Source organism: Terrapene carolina, unplaced genomic scaffold (assembly GCF_002925995.2).
Source record: "Terrapene carolina triunguis isolate 2854851 unplaced genomic scaffold, T_m_triunguis-2.0 Scaffold192, whole genome shotgun sequence".
Lineage (NCBI taxonomy): Eukaryota > Metazoa > Chordata > Testudines > Emydidae > Terrapene > Terrapene triunguis.
Window position 1 is genome coordinate 13,151,098 of NW_020664543.1, and position 23,932 is coordinate 13,175,029.

General features: G+C 48.8%; 1 protein-coding gene across 1 annotated transcript; it reads right to left on the minus strand.

Annotated features, from left to right (window-relative positions):
* Positions 1–380: 380 nt before the first annotated feature.
* EPN3 (epsin 3) lies at positions 381–12,801 on the minus strand. The gene is made up of 9 exons (XM_024204325.1): positions 12,228–12,801; positions 11,106–11,224; positions 6,893–6,976; positions 6,369–6,476; positions 5,430–5,514; positions 4,706–5,014; positions 3,141–3,245; positions 2,183–2,413; positions 381–1,126 (listed from the first exon to the last, which is right to left on the minus strand). Exons 1-9 carry the CDS (start codon positions 12,799–12,801, stop codon positions 810–812), a joined length of 1,932 nt encoding a protein of 643 aa, XP_024060093.1. The 3' UTR covers positions 381–809.
* Between the last annotated feature and the right edge of the window lie 11,131 nt (positions 12,802–23,932).

Below are 23,932 nucleotides of genomic sequence, written 5' to 3' on the forward strand. Positions count from 1 at the left end.
TCAACACTGGTTCTCCACTTGTGAGGTAACTCCCTTCTCTTCATGTGTCAGTATAATAATGCCTGCATCCATAATTTTCACTCCATGCATCTGAAGAAGTGTTTTTTTTTTACCCACGAAAGCTTATGCCCAAATAAATCTCTTAGTCTTTAAGGTGCCACCGGACTCCTCGTTGTTTTTGTGGATACAGACTAACAGGGCTACCCCGATACTTGGCAGAGGAAAGGGATTCTAAGGAGTACTCCTCCTGTCCCTGGGAACATCCTGACCTCCAGCAAGCGTTGGGGCTGCAAGTTTCAGCAAGTGATTGCACCTTCCATGCAGATGACAGAAGGATTCCTCTATCCCACTGACAGGCCCACGATGATCTCTACGAGATCTATGGCGACTTGAAAATGTCTGTTAAGATGCTTCATACTGGGCTCTCTATGTACCAGCATCCGGTGCTGGAGAGTAGAGGGCCCTAAATAATTAAAGCCCTTTCTTAGGGACCCTCCATCTACTCTGCAGAGCATGGGAATGCCAGCTGATGACAGGAGTGTCCTTATTGCCGTCAGAGGCAGATCTAGCCGTCCTTTACCCACCATGCTGGAGCAGGTACTTCTATAGCACTTCAAGCAAGGAGATTCATGCTAACTGTGTCTCTGGGACCTGGGCAGGTGTTGGGTTAGGAGTTTCGGGTGAATGGTTTCCTCCATCACAACTAATGAACTTGTGCCCACAAGGCCTTTGCATGAGAACACGCAAAGATTTCCATAATAGCTGGGGGCGGGACAAGAGAGACTACACGTAACACAGATCCAGAGACTTCAGAGGAAAGGGTTCATCACCCCCTGTGAGGTGGGGGGAAGTGCAGAGCCAGCCAGTGGCAACAAAGGCTGAGGCAGGTTGCTGGGTAGCTGTGGAAACGGCCCTGCTCCGGCCTGCGGGAAGGCACTCATGGAGACGGGGAGGGTCACTGGGACGCTGCTGAGTGGAAGAGGGAGTGAAGCACTGTAGGTCATGGAGTTCATGGTCATCCCCATGGCCACGCCTGGCACTGGGGAGCTGGTCCTCATCTGATTGAGTGTTGGTTTGATCTGGTCACTGGTGCTGAATGGGTTTGTGGGAGAAGGCGCACTGAGACCTGTCAGGAGAAAGTACACAGCATCATCAGGGATACAGTCTACTAGACAGGAAGTTAGGGGATAGGGTTAAAGGTCAAGGCTAGTCACTGGTCTTTAAACATACTGCTATTAAATTCAACTGCTAAACCGATGGTTCAGGAACATTCAGGGTTTGACTCAACCCCAGAAATTCAGACAGAAGACTGAAAAAATTAGCTTGAGAAGTTAAGTTCAAATCAAAGTCTCTGTCATGAGTTTCAGGCTGACCTCCGTTTCCTGGCCAGGATCAGAACTTTAGTGTGGTTTTGTTTTTCATTATGATACTAAGGGCAGAGCTCAGTCACTGTAGGTGCTGCATGTTAAACCAAGTCATTGTGAAAATGTTCCCATCCTTTTGTGACCTTCTGATTCACATCAGTTCATGAGCCACCCGAAGGTCCCACCTGTCATCCTTACATAGCCCACCAAGAGCCTCAGGGTACATCTACACTGCAATGTAAGCCCAGGGTTAGTAGAACTCAAGTTAGCAGACCCTGGGTTTGTTAACTTAGGGCTTGAGCATCTACACGCATTTGTAACCCCATGTTAGGAATTGCTGAACCCTGGGTTCCCTAGCCTGGGGCTCCAGCATCTACACTACATTGTGCAGGCCCAAGTTCAACCACCCGTATCCCAGACTTCCTAGCACCCTCCCAAAATGTGGCTGCTCTAGCCTTTTGTTCGTGGTGCAGCATGGGAAAATCTGACTGTCCACAAACTTGGACAAAGAAAGCTGGCCCATGGGACTGTGGGATACTTTTTGCGGATTCCCAGAGCACAAGTTCAGTGGGGCTGCGTTTACACTGCAAAGCAACAGGGCTTGAACCCTGGGTCCCGGGTTGACTCAGGCTCGGACCCTTCACCCCTGTGGGGTCCTGGGACCCTGGGTTAGTGCAATTTGTGTGTAGACAGAATGGGGATTAGGCTTGAGCCTGAGTTTGAACCCTAGGCTTACGCTGCAGCGTAGACATACCCTCAGAAACTGCACAACATCCTTCAGCGGCCTTTTCGACTTGGCCCTGTGCCCCATGACCTACCTGACAAAAATGGATTATGAGTCTTCAGGGTTGCGGGGGCAACCACCAAGTTGTCCAAATTCACCAGGGAGGAGGCAGTTGGGCCAAGAAAGGACTCTGGAGTTTTACAATCTTTCCTCTCTTTGTCGGAGTCAGTAAGAGAGTCTCCTAAGCCCGCAAGATCAAAAACGTCTGTGTTCTTAACTCCATTCTGCTTGGTGCTGGGAATCAGGTCGCCAAACAGGTCCAAATCTAGAACAAACAGCAGAGGCTTCATAGCATAACAGAGATGGGATAATGAATGTCAAGAGAACAACAGGCAGAAGTGTGGACTGTCACATGAGAGAGAAGCAGCACAGTGCATCCTGCAGACTGAATGCACCATAAGCCAAGTGACGTTGCCTCTCTCTGCTGACTGTTGTGTCTTGAAGAGTCACAAAGCACACGCTTGGATTGCCTTCACAAACGCTTCTCTTTTATCTGGGACAAACTTCCCTTAACACAGAAAGTCGTTGCAGGGAGTCTAGCTCAGAAGTAGCAGTCTCTGCTTCAAGAAGCTGCGTCCTCTGTCTGCTCAGCAGCAGGTCACAGCATGCATTGTTGCCAGACTCAGAAGACAAATGTCAATGGAAGTTTGCCCCATCTGATCCCAAGTATTTCTAGCTAATGGAAAAACAGTAGCTTGCATGGACTCCACCTTTGCCCATATGCAAACACTTTGGGATAGTTAACCCTTTCGTCAGATGTCTAACGCAGAGATGAAATTGTATGACGCTATGACAGTGAGAGACTTTGAGGCCAGTAGCCATATGTCATGATGAGTTATAATCATGCAGATGCATGCCACAATATTCCCACAGAGCCCCAGGGAAGCTCTCACCCTCACTTGCAAACACACCCGTCGACTTCCCCCCCTGTTCCATAATGCCCTATTTACCCTTCCGGCCCCAGCACCCTTGATCTGTTTGGACTCTCTTACCAACTGGACTGTTAGGCTTGACAGAGGATGGGGCCTGTGAGCTCTCATGTTCCAGCTGTTCTGTCGGCTGTGGCGGTTTCGCAAACAAGTCAAAAGTGACATCACCTGAAGCTGAGAGGAAGAAGGGAGACAGACAGACCCAGAAGGGAAGTGAGGGGAAGGAAAACAACAGAGGAAGGACAGAGGGAATCAATTTTTAAAAGGGACAAAAACAAGGCAAGACCAGCAGAGATGGGGAGTTAGGGGTTAAGGAGAACATAGAACACCAGCGAGAGGGAGAAAGGAATTAAATAGGTCAGTGAGTCCTGAAGCTACCTGTATGAATGAGTCACCGAGTCCAAATCAGTGACCCACTGACCAACCAATGCCAGTGGACGAGACAGAGAAACTTAGCACGCAAGGGAGGGCCCACTTCATACATGCCATCCTCTGCAGCCCGGCAGGCTGCCCCGACAGTTAGTGCCTCAGAGGGCAACAGGAAGGTGTGTTCAGACCACTCCCAGACCTGTAGGGACAGGCACGCCCCATGACTCCAGAAACCCATCACCTGCATAGACCGAGCAAAGCTAGCAACCCAAAGAAGTGCCAGTGACCTGAATTCCTTTCTCTAAGGAAAGAATCATTGTTGAGAATTACTTAAATTCTGAGCTTTGTTGGGCGGGGGCCATCTTTTGTTGTGTTTGTACAGCACCTCGCACAGGGGGGCCCTGGTACCATAGCTCCAAGGCACAATGGCAATACAAATAATACATGAATAATAATCATTAATTAATAACTAAGGCAAGGAAAAGGTATTCACTAGGGGCCAGACTCTGATTTCATTCACATGGATTTAAATTCAGAGTCATTTCACTATGAATGTATGTCAGTGTCAGTGAGATCAGAATCTGGCTTCTTTTAAATATCCATTCCTCCACTGATTTCAGTCGAGTTACGGCAAAGTTTACACCACTGTAACTCAGATCAGAATCTAGCCCTAAGAAATTTGTTCCCTCAGAAAGTATTTGTGCTTCTACACATTGTGGCTCTGTTTCCCCTGTGTGGGCCTTACCAGCACTGGTATCACACTGTGTAGTCCAACTCTTGTAGCTTTTTTTTCCCAGTGGGACTAATGTAAATTCCTCCATCACACACTACTGTCCTCCTGGGGGTTTCCCCTTTGGGCATTGCAAGGGCTTTCACCATACACTGGACAGACCCGATCTGTGGTTTTGTTATTCTTCTCCCAGGGGGCTGTACTGTTTTCACTACAACTCTATTTTGTGTATAGACATGGCTAAGAGTGGGTCTAGGTCTCCCAGTGTGCTCAAGATTTAGGCGAAAAATCTGCTACATTCGCCTCCTCGGGAGAGGGGATGAGAGTGGAGCTGGCAAAGTGGACCATCAAAGACGTTCCCTGGGAAGGAAATACAAGACGCAGGTATTGGCTGAGATTTTTAGAGGATCAGAGGAAACTGGATCCCAAAAGAAGGGGATGTGATGGTAAGTATCGTGAGGATGGCAGGAAGAATAATCCGAGCTTCAAGTAGCAATGGAAACTGACGAACAAAATGAGCTTCTCTTACCTGCCCTGGGAGGATTGTCAACGACACCTCCCCAAGGATCAGCAGCTGAAGTAGCATGAGCGGAAGCTTTAGAAGGTGGGGATGCCTTTACCCAGGCATCTGCTGATGACAGACTTGAAGAGAGGGGGGTCTTCTCCCAAGGGTCAGAGGAGGAGACTACGGGAGGAAGATCCCAAGGCCCTGTGGAGGTCTGGTTGATCGATGCTGCCATCTGGTTTAGAGGATCCCCGGAAGCAGCAGGGATTGGAGCCCAGGGGTCTGCAGAGGGGACCCAAGAGGCTCCTGCTGGTTCCACATTGGACTTTAGACCTGAAAGACACACAGGAAGTTGTGGAACACCGGCAGGGAACCATTCAAAGGCACTGCAGAGAGAACTGAAACACAGCCAGAGGTGGGGCAAAGAGGCAAATAGGTTAGATAGGAGCAGGAGAAAGAAAGAAAAGAAAAGAGCAGGTAATCGGGAAAGAAATGCATAAAGCAAAATGAGGCCAGAAGGCAGGACGCATTTAGTAATCAGCCCATGTTTACCATTTGTCACCCTTCTTCCTTCATTTCTCGTTTCTGTTCAATAGCCCGGGTGTGGTTAAAAGTTACTACGAGAATGCAGTGAGTGAGCCGAGGATAAGGGGAAAGGGCAAACAGAGAGAATTGGACAAGGACAGAGCTGGAGGGGAGAAGGTTCTGCCATTCTCCCAAGCATCAGCAGATTGAGAGTTGCCCCCACCTGGAATATCCCACGGATCAGCTGAAACATGGGTTGAAGTTACTGGCGCTGGTCCAAAAATGTCTGCCAGCTCCACAATAGAGGACTAGAATCGTAAGGAGAAAAAGAAACAAGTTAAGGATCAGGGATACCTGCAAGGCCTCGTCCGATATTGCTCCTGGAGCGAAAGGGGCTACTAGAGGGGTTTTTCCCAGGTAACCCCAGACATCACCCTATACTGACGCTCCCCGACTTACACAAGCGTTCCATTCCGGAACGCCTTGCGTAACTCTAATTTTGCGTAAGTCGAAACAGATACCCGACCATTATGCAAAAAAACAAAAACAAACAAACAAAACCTATGTCTAGCTTACGGAACTTTTTCCGTAAATCCGGACTTGCGTAAGTCGGGTTTGTGTAACCCGGGGGGCGTCTGTACTTCCTGCAGAGAAGCAACCTGATCTTAGAGCTGGGCAGGAACGGTCTGATCTGGCTTCTCTCTGTAGTTAAGAACTACATCATTTAAAATCTATTCCAGCTAAAGCTTTAAGTGAATGCAGTGCTCATGCACAAAGCCAGGAGGACCGCCAGGCCAGCTGAACTCTTCCTACTTATGCACAAAACAAATACAGCAGAGCAGAAACAGGGCAAGTGTCTCCCAGCCTGTTCAAGCCCATCCTGGAGGGACAATCCAGGGGTAATTCAGTTTCCCTGGTTAGGCTGCTAATGAGGTGTGAACTGTTATGGAGAGTCTTTTTTTTTTTTAAATCATGCAGACATGAAGAATTACACTGAGATCACCAGATCAAGTCACATACACCACTGAACAGCCATCAAGTAATAATCCCTTTGCTCATTACCAATCTAGGATAGATTTGAACCAGAGACCAAGAGATGAAATGTTCTGTACCCGATTATATATGTCCCCAGCCATCCAGACCACCAACTAAAGCTTTTCACCTGACTTTTCTTCATCTTATCCTCTTCTTCCTCCTCCTCGATACCCATGTGGGTCTCTTCCAGTGCCCTCTGTAGCAGTGAGTTCTCTCCTTGGCATGCCCTCACTTCCTGCAGTCAAAATGGACAGTGCATATGTCTGGGATGTGAACAGTAAAGACACAGGATAAATGATCACCGATGTGCACTGACTCTCTGCAGAGAGACCAAGGTCAGGGGTTGCTGTGCATTACAGTTTCGGGCATTAGCCAGCAGCAGCCTTGTTTTATTTTACTGATGTATTTGCACATTTCATGATAAATCCACTGTCAGGAATGTTCAGCGCACAGCTTTAAGAGCAGTGAAAGTAAGTTTACAGCCAAGCCGGCACCAGAAGCAGAAGGATTGGGGTACACCACTTCCCAGGAAGACACCAAGCAAGGCAGAAAGTTACACAATGTTTAATACTCCAAAGGTCCATTTAGAAACTCATGAAGCTGGAATCCAAGAAGAGGAAAGTGCCCTTTGATCTGCTAGGTGTGGGGTACCTTCTCATGCTCCTTTTTGCTCAGGCGGAGCGCTATCTGCAATTGCAATTCTTCATCTGTGCTGGTGGCTGGAGGAAGCGGCTGCTGCCAATGAAGGAGAACTGAATGAAATTGCTTCTTTGACCCTAGGTCTCTGTATTTGCTACCAAATTATCGCCTTCCTTGTAACCATCTTTCTTTCAATCCCTCGCCTGTTATACAGTAAGTCTTTTTATTCAGCCATTTATCCATTCATCTGTTGCTACTCTTCCTTCTATTTAGCTAGTCAACCACCGATCTTAATGTCTATTCTTTCATCCATCCATCATCCATGCACCAATCCATCTGATCTTTCCTCCATATACTCATCAGTCGGTCTCTCTTTCCTTTTCCATCCAGCCATTCACCCACCCACTGTTTTGTTTGTCTGTTCATCTACTCTTCTAGCACTCTGCCCATCAATCCATTGCTGGAGGGGCTGGTTTAGAAGCTTCTAGGTTGAAACAACACCACCTTGAAACCACAGGTTTGAATCCTGGCACAGTTGACCTAGCCCTTCACATTTTTTAGATATATACATGTAGCTTCTTATGCAAAGTCTTTGAGGTGAGGCCCTAACACCAACATCCCATCTGTACTACGTGAACATAAAAGATCCCATAGCACTTTTCTTAAGTCCTCCCACTGTGGTGCCATAAACTGGCTGCTGCGCTCCACCTCAGAGGTGGCTGCACTTCAGTGACGTTGTCTTGTAAAGCACTGTGGGATCCTTCAGGATGAAAGGTGGTATATTAATGTAAGATGTTGTGTGTCCGCTATTATTTGACATACGAACACCTTGCCACTTCAGGCTCATCTGTGCCCTATAAGATTCTGTCTTGCATTGTGTTGATGGTTATAAGCTTTGTTTAGACTTTTAGCTGCCTGGCTTGTCAGGCCTCTAACCATACAGCTTCCCCTGTGACACTTCTTCCCCTTGCTGAGGTCAGAGCATATCAAGGGCAGCCTTTGCAAAAACTAAACACTTTGCAAACTGCTCAGGAGTTCAGTGGATGTTTCTGCTCTTTTATCTCCATGGGAACATCATTAGCAGATCTTCCATTAATAACACGGATAAAGAATAACAACAGCTCCTTGCATTGCTATAGCAGTTTCTGAGAATCAGAGTTCTACGGGTGTTACCGGTTAATCCTCAACACCCTTGTGATGACAGCATTATCCCCACTTTTCAGATGAGAAAACTGAAGTACAGATAGGTTAAGCGAAGATCTTATAGTGCAGGGGTGGCCAAATTTACTGATTCCCTGAGCCACATACAACAATCTTCAGAAGTTCGAGAGCCAGGGCACACCTGCCAAGGCTCCAGGCTTCAGCCCTGTGGGAGGTTCCTGACGGGGCTCAGGGCTTCAGTTCCACTCCTGCTGAAGTCCTGAGCCCTGTCAGGTGTGCCCCGCAGGGCTGAAGCCCCAAGACCCTCCTCCCCACTAGGCAGAAGCCCCTATCCCACCACCCCGCTGCAGGCAGAGGTCCTGAGCTTCCCCCTCTTCCCCAGTCTGGTAGGTGAAGAATGGGGGGAGGGACATGGGGGGCTCCGCGAGCCGCACTTTAATGGTAAAAGAGCCAGACTGCATTTTGACCATGTCCCTTCATGCTGAAAACGTTGATTTGGTGGACATACAGTTTGGGCCCTTCTCCACTAAAAGGTCAAACATGCAGATGGGACCACAACTACCAGCCGCAACAATTGACATCCCTACAGAATCCTTCAGCAAGGCCTGATGGTCTGTGAGAACTCATGAGTGCTAAAGGAGCCAGGAGCAGTGGAAGAGGGCTATTCTGCATGAAGCAGTGTGACCTAGACGCAGGGGGTGGCTCTAGGGTCCCATTACTTGGAGTGGGGGGCAAGTAGTTTGGGACCCTGGGAGGTCACTATTTTAGAAACAAAACAACCTTCCAGGAGTCCAAGGGCTAGTTAGACCCCTGGAAACGCTTGGATTTTAAGAGTTTAAAAAAGGAAAACTTGGCTCCTGTGTCAACGGTTACCTGTGAAAAGGTAAAGACTCACCAGTCTGCTGCTGTTCCATTGTTTAACATTGGATAACTTTGTACATATTTTGGCCTTTCTGACCATAAGACTGTTGGGCGGGGGGGGAACAAATGTCCCTTTTGCCTCCCCCATTCCCCGGTTGTGCCTGGCCTGCCTAGATGGGTGGTTCTAATGGGCTTCTCTTTGACTAGAATGTTCCCTCAACAATAACCACAGCAGCTTCCCTGATAAGGTCTTGGAAGCTACAAATAGCTACATTTCTGGGACAAAAATAAAGACACAAGTTCTTTGCCGTCCATCAAAGAGCTTCCAGGAAGGGAAGGGTGGGAAATGGTGACTATTTTGCTCAGAAACAGGGATGGTGGCCATGTAGGTAGCAATCCTATAACCAGCCAGGCCTCCAGCAACTGTGCGTGGCTCCAGCACAAAGAGGAATGCTAAGGCCTAGAGCCAATCCTGGCACAGGGACAACCTCAACCACCAGAGGCTAAGCCAGGAGAAGGCGTTTGAGAGACATTTTGGTCCAAGCTTCATTTAAATATAGACTACAGTGAGGCGGGAAAGCCCTGACCCTGGAGGGGTCACCCAAAGGGTCAGTGGCTTTGTCCTCCTCAGATATCATCAGTATCGTTAGAGAGAGGCAGTGCCAGTTGGCGTTAATCTCAAACTGCGTGTGTGTAAACAAACAGTCTCTGCCTGGAAAGGGGGAAGCAGATCAGCTGATAAGAGAGCTGGGGAAAGTACATGAAGGACAACACATGCTCTAGGCTGGGATTTTGGGGCTGACTCTAAAATGATGAATATAACAGCGAGATGGGAAAGACCCGTTAAGTTATCTTTTCTACCCTCCCCTCCACTCCCCCTGGCCAAGGCAGAACTTCTTTCTACGGTGTCTTCCAGACCTTTGTCTAGCCTCATTTCAAATGATCCAGAGTGACTTAATTAAACACAGTCATGTGGAATAAACTTAGTGATCAGATGCAGACACACTAGCACAACCGCATTCAAATGACAGCTAGAGTCACAAGTACACGGACCAGTTCTCCAGGATGTTTGCAATTCCTGGTACAGAACCCATCCTCCCTGGGGGACACAGGTTCTCCCTGGTATCTGCCAAGGAAATAACAGAATCATTCTGGGCACATCAGCATAAAATCTTCATGGTTAAAGTAATGGAATCAGAGTAATTTATACATGAAAGACAATGGGTGGAATCTGGGCCCCATTGAAGTCAATGGCAAAACCCCCATTAACTTCAATATCATCAGGATTTCACCCAATGTATTTAGAGCAGCTGGATTACATATGAGCTGTAGGGAGTCCTGATTCCACATCTCCAGACTGGATTCTATTTACCTTCTTTGAAACCACCTGATGGCACATGGAAAAGGACCATTCATCTTCAAGGCAACCACACGGAAGAAAGGATTTAGATGGACCGCATCTATCTTACTGAGACCATTTGGAATTGATTTAAGATGTACTGGTACAGTGCATGCACCAAGTCATAGTCTCACTTGTATGCACAGTATATGAAATGGGCAACAACTGTGCAATAAATCCTCATCATGCCACGAGATGCTGATGTGCTGTGTCTGCATGGAGCAGCCAGTGAGAAAACAATACTGTGCACACTAGCATGGGGGTTGACAGGGCCTAGAAATCTCTCTCTCATGCCTTACTATCATGATCCCATAGACTCATAGACTTTAAGGCCAGAAAGGACCATCATGCTCATGTAGTCTGTCCTGTACATCGCAGGCCACAGGACCTCACCCACCCATTCCTGTAATAGGCCCATAACCTCTGGTGGAGTTACTGACGTCCTCAAAACTTGATTTAAAGACTTTAAGTTACAGTCTCATACAGTTACATTTACTCCAGTTCAAGTGACCCGTGCCCCACACTGCAGAGGAAGGGAAAAAACATCCAGGGTCTCTGCCACTCTGACCTGGGGGGAAATTCCATCCTGACCCCAAATAAGGCAAATCAGTTAGACCCTGAGCATGTGAGTAAGACCCACCAGCCAGACCCCTGAGAAAGAATTCTCTTAGGTGACTCAGAGCCCTCCCCGGCATGCGTCCCATCTCCAGCCGCTGGAAATATTTGCTCACAGCAGTCCTGGATGGGCCACGTGACATTGCAGGCAATCACACCACCCCACAGGAGAGCAGCAGCAAACATTACCTTCTCAGCCTCCTCTCGACTCATGGCTAGTGCAAGCTGTAACTGCAGCTCCTCCTCTCCAGTCGTCTGGGGTCTTGCCTGTTCCAGGTCTGAGCTTTGCTGAGGGGACGAGGAAGAGGCTGAGATAAAAAATAAAAGAGGAAGAGTTCAGATTGAAGGAGAAGGAAGAAAAACGGAATCTCTGGAGTTGGGATGTTTCTAGGAGTCAATCCGCAATGATCACCCACCTTCTCCTCCTCAACGGCTTTTCTGCTCTCCCCTCATTCCCACCACCCAGCTCAGGCTACAGGACCTTCATGCTTAACAACTGCCCTAAATGCTTGGGAAGCTGCTCCTAATGTCACTGACATCACAGAGCACTCAGAGAGACAGTCTGCCTTTAAAGAGCTGGAATTCAACCACAGGCCTGACTAAGGAGAAGGGTGGGGATTGGGGTCTGGATGCAAGTGGAACAATTACCCCTCAGCGTGCTAGGACTAAAATTGTGTTTGTCGGCAGGGACCCCGTTAGCACAAGAATCTCTACACAATGGCAGGGGGACTCCACCAAAGCAGGCAGCTTGGTGTGAGAATAGGAAACTATTGGAAAGTAGTTGAGGCTAATATTAAAAAAAGCAGCAGCTTGAGAAACGTTTTAGAGTTGCAACCTCCTAACATAAGCAAGCTCCCGGTGTTCGAGATTGCATCTGTGTGGCGCTTCCTTCAATTCTGTATTCTGAGTGCCTTGTTTACCCATTAATTAATAATGCCTTGAAGACAGGAAGAAATTCAGACTCTGTGAGATGCAGAGTCACAGCCTGAGCTTTTACTCTCCAGAATGCCAGCGGCACGTGAGGATGGCCCAGAGGAAGACCAAAGGTCACCTACCCCCTGATATTAAAACAGAAAGAAAACTGTGTCTGCTTCACAGTGGAGACTACTGGCGATGGGGCTAGAAAGTAACCGATATGGGTTTTGAGCCGCTGCCCTAAACGACTATGTTCTGGACAGGGCTGCCAAGATAGACAAGAGCAAGCCCAAAATGTTCCTTCTGAACTTCAGACACCCAGTGATCCACTTCCTTTGGGTCAGAAACACCCATGTTCTCCATACCACGCACGGTCTGTAGCACTGCAGCACTTACAATTAAAGGATGATGGAGACCCCCTCGGCCTGCCATAGTCTTCTCCATACTGCGATGTCCGCCTGCCATAGGAGAGTTGCTGGCTGCTGCTGATGCCCGTGCCCTCGGTGGACATGCGCTCTTTGGTTTTCAGGGCATGAGCCCTTTCCTGCTTCAGCCTCTCCTCATCCTTCAGCAGGCCCGTGAGCTGCTTGACTTTCTCCCGCACGTTTATGCCTTGGTCCTTGCCATCGCGGTCTGTGTACTGGAAGTCTTTCAGAGTCTGAATGGTGTAAAGGTTCTCCCAGCACTGATGGGCCACCTTCTCCGATCCAGTTTTGATGAGGTAGTCCAGCAGGGTCAGTGCCTTGTACACGTGGCGCCAGTTCTTGCCACTATCGTTCAGCCGCCTCCAGATCATCCCCATGATCTCTGCGAAAGCCACCGTGTTGAAGGTCAGATCTGCAATCTCCGACATCAGGGAGCTGGGTGGGCCCCAGGAGTCATTGGAAGTCGCCTCACGCACCTTGATCTCCGCCTCCGAATAATTGTGCACAATGTTTTTTACCTGCCGGCGCAAGGCAGAGGTAGTCATAGCTGAACCTTGCAGAAAATCCACAACGGGCAATGAAGAACCGAGGAATAAACAGTCTGGGACCCAGTGGGAAAGTCACCGTTCCAACTTCACCAGTGAAAGAGCTCTAGCTCACTAGGTTTTACGTTGATCTGGAAAACAGACAGAAAGTGTTAAATACAATCACCAGTGAAAAAGGGACCCAGTCTGCATTCCCAAAGCACTTCTGTTGCTCTCTGGCAGCACCTACAGTAATTTTCACCTTTAATGTGTATCATCAAGACATATTAAATGTAATATGAAAAATTATAATACTTCTATTCCAAACATCCTTGTATTTTGTGACTTAACCTTGCTACTTACTGCAGCTAAAGGCAAACAAGTTAAATTTTTATTTGATCGAGATGAATCCAAAGGAAAAATCATATAGAAAATAAATAGTCGGTTCTTATAGTTTCTCCAGATATCTCCTCTTGTATTCTACAGTAATATTTGGATCGGATTTTACCATGTGGTTCTGCTCCTAAAAGTAACTGTCTAAAAATGGCACCTTCTTCCCCCAAAGATCTGCTTCCTCTATGTACTAAGTCACACATAGTGGCAAAAATAGGTGTATACTGTTTTTTCAATGGAAACACACTATGGGAGAGGGAAATGGATTCCATTCTGTCGATTCTATGCATCATCAGAATTGTTAACTAAGTTCCAAATGCATCTGCCTTTAGTCAACAGGGTTTTTTATACTGGTGCTGATGCCACAGAAGGAAAAGAAAACCAGCATGACTCTTAGATCCCAGTGTGCATTGGCAGAGCTTGCAGTCAGAAAAACAGCCACCTTTTTACAAGTAAACTCAGCAAATGAGCTTCTTTGAGCGGCAATAAATATGGAATCCCCTGCTGTTGTTTTCCCAATCACTTGTCGAACTGTGATTCTTCTCCTGGAAATTATCCACGGCCTTCTCCTGTTAGAGAACAATTGGCTCAAGACTGAGGATTAGTGCATCAGTTTGGCTAAAATAAGAAACTTTCCCCCCAACAAACCTGTACCCCCACACTCAAACTGACCATTCTCTGAGCTTGTAAGCTGGTTCGGGATCCCAGCAAGGGAAGCAGGTGCTGCAATGCCACAAGCGGGCCTATTCTCATGATATTTCCTATCAGAAACAAAGGTGCTAGAGATGACAAGATTTCTGACCCAGTTCCGTGCACCCAGGCATGTTGGGTAAGCATCCCAAACTCTGGAATGCTTAGGCAAGTCAAACTGACCCTGAGAATGTTGAGGTCTGAGAATGCTGAGATGTTTAGAGACTCTCTATGAACCAGGGGCCAAATCATGGCTCCACTGAAGTCAATAGGAGCTTTGCTATTGCCTTCAGTGGAGCCACGGTTTCACCCCAGACTTTGGGTTCAGTTAGAGTGTGATGCAGGAGTTTTGTTCAGGGTATATCTCCAGCCTGCATCTCTGTAGAGAAATGACTGGCAGGTTCACCAAACCTCTTCCTCTCTTTCCGAGTTTCTCTCACGGCATTACCGAGGTAACCCCTTGTTCTTGGAATGGACACTGATGGGGGCCAGTAAATCTGAAGGTGGGATACGCCAAGCAATACTCCCCCTCAGGGTCTGAGAACAGGAATTTCACAGAGCCCCTGTTGCCTGAAGCACAGGAAGATAAAGCCTGGACTTAGTATTTAGTGCTGTATCAGAAACAAGTGTGGTGGTTTCAGTCCAGCTCCTGGGTGTCCACATCTCACCCGGTGCTAACTGACTCCACTGTTATCAGTCTCAGCAGAGAAGCTGAATGCAGATTGGGTCATGGAGACTGGGTTACTCTCCAGCTGCCCTGGTGGCTTCTCCCAGTCAGGCTCGGGTCATTCTGGTGCAGGAAACTTGCACTACTCTTGCCTCTCCTGTAACAATAACCTCGAGCACTTCACACACATTAACTCAATTAGTCCTCGCCACAACAGGGAAAGGCTGCGATCCTCCGTTGACAGAAGGGATAACTGAGACACGGAGGTCAAGTGACACCCCGCAAGCCAGCGCGGCAGATCAAGATGAGAACACACAAGGCTCTGTCACTGGCCTTGGGCTCAGCCCACCAGACCACATGGCCTCATGCTGCCACTGTGCCTGTCCTGCAGATAGAACAGAATCTCCAGCACCTTTCAAGATCACGACACTCGCTACAAGTTCTTTTTTAAACAAGTGCATTCCCCATGCGGGGTCTCCGTCATGTTCCTGCCACGCTGCAGCCCACCTAACTGCTAATGTTATATCCAAGCAGAGGTAGCAGGAGAGAGGCGGGTGGAGGGAGAAATTAATTTGATAGAGGGTGGAGGTGGTGGGTGCAGAAAGACGAGAACATTTTACTTTGAATTTTCTTTCGAATGAGCACAAAGTATCTCTCTCTCTCATGCACGCACACACACTCGAACACACACACACACACGGGGGTGCAGAACAGCTAAGCCACCCTCCAGAGTCCCAGGGACAGGATTTGCATGTGTAGAAAGTAACCCTCAGCCCTGTTGCGATGAAAAGATGATGCATATTACAATGAGGTTTTCAAAGCTGTGTCAACAGAAAGGAAATTGGGACCCATGACTCTCCACCGTAGTAACGGTGACGGCTGCAGCGTAGACAGGGTACTGATGTTTTAAAATTGTCATTTAAATCTACTCTGAGTAACCTGCGGGGGCTCCAAGCTTCTGGAAGGGGGGGAACAATCAGGGCAGGAGTTTCCCCTCCCCCACTCCAATTCTCTGGTGATGGAATGAGCGTAAGGATCCTATGAATTGTTTCCTCCTTCCTCAGGAGAAGGGTAAACCGTAAGTTGCAGAGCTACCCCAGTGACCTCTTGGACTGCTTGTGCTCAAGGCCAACCTTTGCTTTCTAGGCCCACCCCCTTCACTTCCCCTGCTTCCCTTCTTGTGCTCCAGCTAATGTACGCTTGGAGATCACCGCACAGCACTGCCCGCACTGCCCCAAAGAGAAGGCTCAAGTCTGACCTGTGCTAGAGATCCTATCCCAATTCCACACTCTGACTGGGTTTGCCCCTGACCCAGCACTCCCACGAGTGCGGCGACACAGTGGTTTCAGTCCTCACCTCCTGGCTTGAGAGGCAACTGTGGGGAGGTGACTGCTCCCTGGAATTCAGTTGCTACATCTTGTTTTCATCCTTACTTACCCTTCCTGAGTGACTCACCTATAACCTCCATTAGGGAACCTCATTTTCTCCATGACGGAGTCGGGGCTGAAAATAGCTTCACGTGAACACACCCACGGAGAGTACGCATCTCCCACCACCTTCCATTAAACCAGTCATGTCCTAGAATTGCTTAGAGAACGCCTCAGATGAACAGGCCCTGCCTCTGCCTGGGTATGGCCTGGTTAACCCCATGGCCATCGGTGAAGAACAGGCCACCTCCCCACCCCCAGCCAGTGTAGGCATCACACTCACTGAGGCAGAGAGAGAGGAATCCGCAGAGATGGCTCATGGGACTAAAGAAGTTTCTTTCAAGACATTTCCCTGTATTGATTTCCTTTCACAGTGCAGCCCAGCTCAACCCGCTTACTGTCTTTAGATCTTACTGCGGCTAAATGCCAGTAAAATGACTGCAACCAGAGACAGCAGTACCCGACGGGGGTGGGGGGAGACATTCACTCCTTACTGCTTAAAAACAACTGAGCTGATCAAGTTAAGTCCTTCAGGATCAAGATCAGCACTTTCCCTTCTGAGTGCAACAAGGTTATTGACGAAGTTCCACCTTCCCTGCTGGCGAACGCTAGGCTTTTGCTGATTAAATTCTCCCTTGTATCAAAGCCTCAGCTCAGGACATTCCCTTCTAGCTCCCAGCAGGTTCCCTCTTCAGTAGAAGCCCCAGGTCCATACATTCTCAATGTGCCAACTAGCACCAGGGCTGTCTCCAGCCGGCAACGTGTGCTGTCCGTGCAATTATTCACCTGCTTGCAAAACTTCCCAGAAAGTTTTCAGTTTTTATGACATCCAGAGACACAGGAACAAAAGAAGGAGAAAAAACAAAAGTTGGACATGGGTGGCAGCACGGAGGAGGCAGAGTGTTTGTGCCTGGAGCCCTGCCAATGGTGTTAAAAGCAGTGAGTTTTATCGAATACAATATCCCCAGGAATATAAAGGGAGTGAAACAGAAACCGTGTGGTAGATAAGGCAGCACCAGGCAGCCTCATATGGAATTACTGCAGTGACCTTGAGCAAAAAGCAGTCAGGTGGGGAGAAGGACACAGTGGCTCGGCACTGAACCAAATTGCAGGGTCTCCGCCAACCAGGGAGCTTTAGTGATCCCAGCAAAGGGGAAAAGAAAGGGCCTCGGGAGGCAAAGAGAAAGAGACCAGAGCAAGAGGAGACAGGGAGAGAAAGGCAAGGAAGGGAGAGGAAGAGAGACAAGTAATGATTGGGGTAGAGTGGTGGGGGGCAGACTGATAGTTGAGAGAGATGAGGAAACAGAGGAAAAGACTCAGGGTGACAGACAGGGAAAGGGAATATGTCAGCAAGATGAGGATGGGAGAAGAAGGAGAGACAGATGGGGAAGAGAAGAGAAAGATGGGAAAAGCCTTGTTAACTTTAGCAATGTGCACGGCCCTCCCTCTTGGAGAGAACGTTGGCCAAAGAAAAGAGAAGAAGCAGGTGAAATCCAAATAGCAATCAGAATAACAGTGCGAGGAGTCAGCCTTCGGCAAAGGCTCCATGCGTGGCTGCTTCCCCCTGTGCCAGAGATGCTCCTAATAAACCCGCAGCCGGGTTCCAAAAGGTCATTGCCACTGGCTGCCCCCGTCTCAGTATGTCCCACTGGGCGCCAGGCTCACAGGGTAGTACCCAGCACTGAAGGAGGTGGATAAGTTACAGGAACTAGGAAGGGGTTGGGCTCTTCTTACAGCTAACAAAGATAGAAAGGGAGGAAAAGACAGAGCGAGAGACAGGGAGGGGGGGGAGAGGGAGGGAGTCTGGCTGCGAGACCAAGGGTGAAACTTGCCAAGAGCCCAACCAACCAAACACTCAGGTTCTGAGGAAAATCCTACCCAGCATCAAATCAAAGACAGGGGCCCACCCTGACGTGTTCAGGTAACTACATGCAAGCACACGCAAAGCACACACTTACCCCCTCGGCTGCATATGCCTCCATTCAGATCTGCGATAGCTTGGGGAATTACATAATCCCCCGGGATCTTCTTTTCCCTTCCCAGATGTCTGGAACTCCGGGCCCTTCTCCTGTGTGGAGGGTATTTCACAGGCAGAGGGGCACCACCACTTCCGTCCCAGGGCAGGTGTCCTGAGGGGAGGCCTGAGCTGAAGTCAGCCAGCCAGTCCGGGGAAGTCGGTTGTACTGAGTGGAAGTGGCCACAATGCTCAGATGACCAGTGCGACACCAGGGAGGGTGGGGGAAGAGACAGGGAGGGGGAGTTGACACCAAGGGAAGGGGTTGGGTTTAGGAGCTGGGGCTACACTTCAAGCCAGCCCTGACCCTGGGAAGACTCCCCCGTGCTGTTCTATCCATATGGTGAGTGAACATGCCCCAGTCACCACCATCCAGTACCCTGGGGAGGTTGGGGGAGTAGGGGAGGCTTTGCCCTACCTCAGTCATCCTGAAGCAGCCTCATCTCAGAAACTTCGGGCCCTCCTGCAGTGGGCTGCCTGAGCTCTGTTGGGGAAAAAAAAAATCCTACAGCTTTGCCAAACTAGTGATGAAAATCAAAATGTGCTTCACTGCAGTCTGAGATACTCCAGCGTCCAGAACCTTCCTCCCCACCCCCACCCTCCTCCAACCTGCCTCCCCTGCTATCCAGTCACCTTCCTGCTTACCACAGGATAGCTCCTGTACCTGGCTATGGTCCCCAGACATCCCAGCTCAGCAATGCACAGGGAGAAAGGAGTCTTACCTCTGGCACTGGCTTCCTCTCTCGTCTCTGTGACTCTGAGCAGCTTCCCCGACTCTGCAGAGTGCAATCGGCAGACGGTGCTCGGATCAGTCCTTATACTGTTCCCTGCAGCTGACTGTCCAGGCTTGGTGCAGGTTCAATCCCAGAGTTCCTAAATCCATCCAATCCAGAAAGGGCTACATCCCTTCCTCGCTGCTCCCCCCGGGGACCAGGCAGTGTGTGCTCGGAGGTGGATGCTGCAGTTATTCCCTGAGACTGTCAGAAATCTCTCTGCTCCTTGCTGCACGGTGTGAAAGTTGCTAAGCTGGCTGGGCAGGTCTGTCTCAGCGCTAACAGGACACGGGCAGGATTGGCTGCTCTCATTAACCCCTTCAGGTCCACAGACTTTACAAAAGCTCCCAGCAAGGATATGCCCCTGTGACGCCTAGGGGGCTAGCAGAGAACTCCCAGCTCTCTTTAACCCTTTAGTCGCTGTATGCAATAGGGAAATGATGGAGGGACCCCTTTGCTGAGACTGGAGGAAGGAGAAATGCAGAGTGTATAGAGGGTGGAGGATGTTTAAATGCTCAGTCACTGTCCCCTTTGGCTTCCAGCCAGTCACTTTTTTTTTTAAGCCAGTGTTCTAATGTAGTCCAGAGCTGCAGCGTCCTCTGGACTCCGCCAGCTGCTCCCAATGCAACCCCAATGGCATCCCAGCCCCTTTTCAGTCGCATCTGTTAGGATTCTACAGGATCTAAGTTTGGAACAGCCTCGCCCAAAGGAGCAGCCCTTCGCTTCCAGCCTCTCCTCAGTTGTGGGAGCGAGATTTTCCGCTTCCATCTGGGGTGGTCCTTCCCTGAAGAACTACCAGACTCTGGCTCAGGGAGTGAGGCACTGAATGACATTCCAGAATAAGTCAGATCTCTTGCTGTCATCATCACCACCCACACTCTCCCCCAGCCTGGGCCTATTATTTTAATCACTGACAGGATTTCAGTTTTTTTTTTTTTAATATTAGAAATCCCTGACATCTTCTTAATAGAGAATACATCTTCTGTGCAGAGACATTCTTGTGGGTAATCAGTAATTAATTCCCTCCCACGCCCCCTCTATATGATGCACAGAGAGTGGGAGCTTTGAAAGCAGTCCCACGTATGCCCACTCCAAAGCCAGGCCAAGACACATGTAAGCAGGCTACTCATGGCGAACTGAGCCATGGAGCCAAAGGTTCTCCCTCAGGCTACACCAGAGAAGGTAATCTGGGAAGATACCTAACAGCCACCTCCTGGGCCACTCTGAGTCTCCTCGGGATGACCCTCAACTCAGACTTTGTTGCTGTCTGGAAGACGGCCTACCAGGGGAAAGGGAGGAAAGAAGTATGCCAGATCATGCTCCTGCCTGGGAATTAGAGCATCCACTCCCAGCGCGAGTGGAAAAGACCACCACCAGAATCTGCTTTCACAAGCTGGCCAACAGAATCCCCCTAGTGGAGATACATCAAGAGGAATACCATCTGGCCGGTCTAAGGCACTGTCTTTTCTTTATCTTCACTTTCTGTTTATGAGGATGTCCGTGTTCTGATTTTATATGGGATACAGTCATATGCCACCTATAAATTATTTTTCATATATCATGCTATAAATTAATAAATACTTACAAATAAATGCCAAAACATGGAGGAAAAGGGATCCTTCCTGCCTGACCTGTATGGCTTGGCAGCTTGGGATCTAGATCACCCATTATCCCTTTGGCTAAAGAAATGACCCTCTTTTGAAGGCTTATACTCCAATGGAAGGGCACACATTGGGGCTCTTAATAGATTTTGTCATCTGAACACAGCCAGGCCCTACAAGGGTGTTTTCCCCTGAAAGGAAGAAGTACCAAGCTACTTTGGACATCAACCAAGTCTGCAACTGTAGAGCCAGGTGGGATGAAATGGACACCACCACACGACAAGTGGAAGCCAAAAATCTAGTTCTCACACCTGTTAGGAGAAAATGGGACATAATGAAAATGAAGGGTTGCTCCTTGCCCTGCCTGCTCAGCAAAGGACGCACACCTTCAGTTCAGTGTGGAAGGAAATACAAACTCCTCCTTGAGACAACATGCTACTCAAACTACTAGCAGATGCTGATAGACACCAAAGGTTGGAGGAAAACAACTCAGCACAAAGAATGGCTACTTACCCTGCATTCGCTGTGGTTCTTTGAGATGGTGTTGGCAGTGAAAATTCCACTGTGGGCATGCATGGGCCCCAAATGTGCAAGATCAGTGTGTTTGCACAGCGGTGTCTGTAGGGGTTGCGCAGGTACCCTGTGCCACCTCATGCTCCAATGCAAGGGCATATAGGGCAGAATGGCCATGACCCTGCCTCATAATGCAAAGCCTGGGGTTGCTGAGGACTCTGAAAAGTGAGGGATGGAGGGTGGGTCATGGGATCTGCACCAAATACATCTCAAAGAGCCACAGTGACTGCACGATAGATAACCGTTCCTTCTTTGAGCATCTGTCAACGGGAATCCCACTGTAGGTCACTGGGAAACAGTGTGCCCTTAAGATGGTGGGAATGAGGAGTCTCAGCTGCATTAGTTGAATAGTGATTGTAGCACTGTTCTCCTGAGGTTGGCATCTAACCTAGCAGCTAAGTCCGATGTGTAATGTCTGACAAAGGTCAGTGAGTTACTCCATGCTGTTGCCCTACAGATTTAGGATATTGCAACATTCCTGGAGTAGGTGGAAGATGTCGCTTGAGTTCTGGTGGAGTGAGCCTTAACATCCAAAAGGAGAGATACTAGCCAACTAGTAACATTTTGAGATGGCATGTATTATGCTCTGGTATATTCTCTGTGATGAATCACTTGACTTTATGAGTGGCTGGCTATGGCTCCAGATAAACAAGGAGCCAGTCTGGACGGGTTTGTTCTGTCAGTGTAATAAAGTAAGACTCTGGAGACACGCAAGTTCTTTTTTGGTACAGAATGGGGTTTCAGGAAGAGGATAGGTTGATTAACTGATTGGTTCAAATGGAATTCCAAGACCATCTTCTGGATGAACATAGGATGAGGTTTCAACCCACCTTGTCTCTGAGTAAGGTCACAGGGAAGGTCAGCCATGAGTGCATGCAACTGACTGACTCTCCCAGCCAGAATTATGGCATTTAGAAAGACTGCCTGGAGAGTAAGACACTGTAATGAGTGTTCTGAAAGAGCCTCAGAGGGAGGCTCCGTGAGATTCCGGAGGACAATATTGATGTCCCATGCAAGGTCCTATGGGTAAACACATAACAGGCCTTTGAGACACTTTGATCCCGTCGGGTGCAGGATGACTGAGCACGACTGTAAAGGAGGATGGCAAGCTGAAATTGCTGCCAGGTGGACCTTAACAGAGCTGAACAAAAGGCAAAGTGTTTTAAATGCAATAAGTAGTCAAGGATCTTCAACATCAGAACCTGCTCTGGGTCCAGGTTGTGTTGGGCTATCACACTGAGATTCTTTCCCATTTCAAGGGGGGCGGGAAATCTTTCTTGTAGCCATCTTCCTACTCTGTATCAGGATTGCCCGAACCTACAAGGAGCAGTCTTTTTCAGTAGTACTCAGCCAGCCAACATCCAGTGACTATGGGTCTGGATGAAGTATCTGACCATGGTTCTGAGATACTGGGACCAGGCAGTCTGGGAGCTGGTTAGGAGGCCGGATGGGCATCTGTATTAGGTCTGTCAGCCACAACTGTCTCGACCAGTAAGGAGCTACAAGAATGAGTGTGGCTCTATCCATCCTGATGGTGGATATCACCCTACGAATCGGTGGGAAGGCATGTAAGAGGCCTTGATTCTATGGCAGAAGGAAGGCATTTCTTAAATATTCAGGGTTCATGCTCCTTCTGCAGCAAAAGTTCTGACACTTGGTGCTATTCTTGATCTGTGATTGGAGTCCCCCATCGATAGAACACTGGCTCTGTGATGAACCTTGGCGGTGATTACTCATGGTTGGTGACAGACTGTCTGCTTAGGTAGTCTATTAGATTGCTGCTGACTCCCAGGAGATGAAGAGCATCTAGGGTTATCCCCGGGCTGGTGACACCATGTTCCGAGCTTGATAGCTTCCTGGCAGAGGGGTGATGAGCTGGCACCTCCTTGCTTGTTTACATATTACATTACAGATGTGTTGTCTGGCAGGATCTGCACTATTGGATTTTATAGAACAGCTAGGGATGCCATATAAGGTAACCGTATGACTCTGATTTCCAGGATGTTTATGCAAAGTCCCATGTCCCTTATATCTGAAGATGGTCAGGTGGGCTTCCCAACCTATTCCTGATGCGTCCGTAATCAAAGTAATCGTTCGGGAAGGGGAAGAATGGTAACCACCGTCTCATGTTATTGGGGTTTAGCCACCAAATATTGACTGTTGTCTTAAACTTGGAGCCCAAGCCCAATGGAAAGGGGCAAGGCAGCTTCCGAAGGTCATGGTAGGCTCAAACATGGCTCTGGTGTGGCTCCTAACATTCCCATCAAACCTGCTGCCGCTAGGAGGATGCTGGGTGTATGACGGAGGAGGATGGATGCCTCCTGAAGCAACAGGGTCTCTTTCTAAGTGGGCAATCAGCTCTTACCACTTGTTAGCTCTCCAGGTAGAAAAGTGTTCTCTGCCTCTGTTGAGGCTAGTACTTGTAAGGGCTTATGTCAGAAAAGGAATTTATTCAAATACAATGAATCATCTCAGGGTATGTCTACACTACAAAATTAGGTCGGATTTATAGAAGCCGGTTTTATAGAAACCGGTTGTATGCAGCCGATTGTGTGTGTCCCCACATAAAATGCTCTAAGTGCATGAAGTCGGCGGACCACGTCCACAGCACCGAGGCTAGCGTCGACTTCCGGCGCATTGCACTATGGTACCTATCCCACAGTTCCCGGAGTCTCCGGCGCCCATTGGAATTATGGGTTGAGATCGCAATGCCCGAATGATGCAAAGCAGTGCCGTGAGGGGTTCTGGGTACATTGCGTCAGGCCCCTCCCCCGCCGTCACAGCAACGGCAGACAATAGATTCGCGCCTTTTTACCTGGGTTACCTGTGCAGACAACATACCACGCCAAGCATTGAGCCCGCTCAGCTCAGCTCACCGTCACCATATGTCTTCCGGGTGCCGGCAAACGTGGGACTGCATTGCTAAACAGCAGCAGCAGCTTACTGCCTTTTGGCGGTAGACGGTGCAGCATGACTGGTAGCCTTCATTGGCGATCTGGGTGCTGGCAGCCGTG

Bases quoted from the DNA above. Each gene is read 5' to 3' on its own strand.
- EPN3 (XM_024204325.1), bottom strand. From the start codon at position 12,801: ATGACTACCTCTGCCTTGCGCCGGCAGGTAAAAAACATTGTGCACAAT. The intron at 11,225-12,227 runs GTAAGTGCTGCA...TTTTTATCTCAG, and splicing joins GTCTCCATCATCCTTTAATT to CCTCTTCCTCGTCCCCTCAG. The intron at 2,414-3,140 runs GTAAGAGAGTCC...TGTTTGTTCTAG, and splicing joins CAAGCCTAACAGTCCAGTTG to ATTTGGACCTGTTTGGCGAC.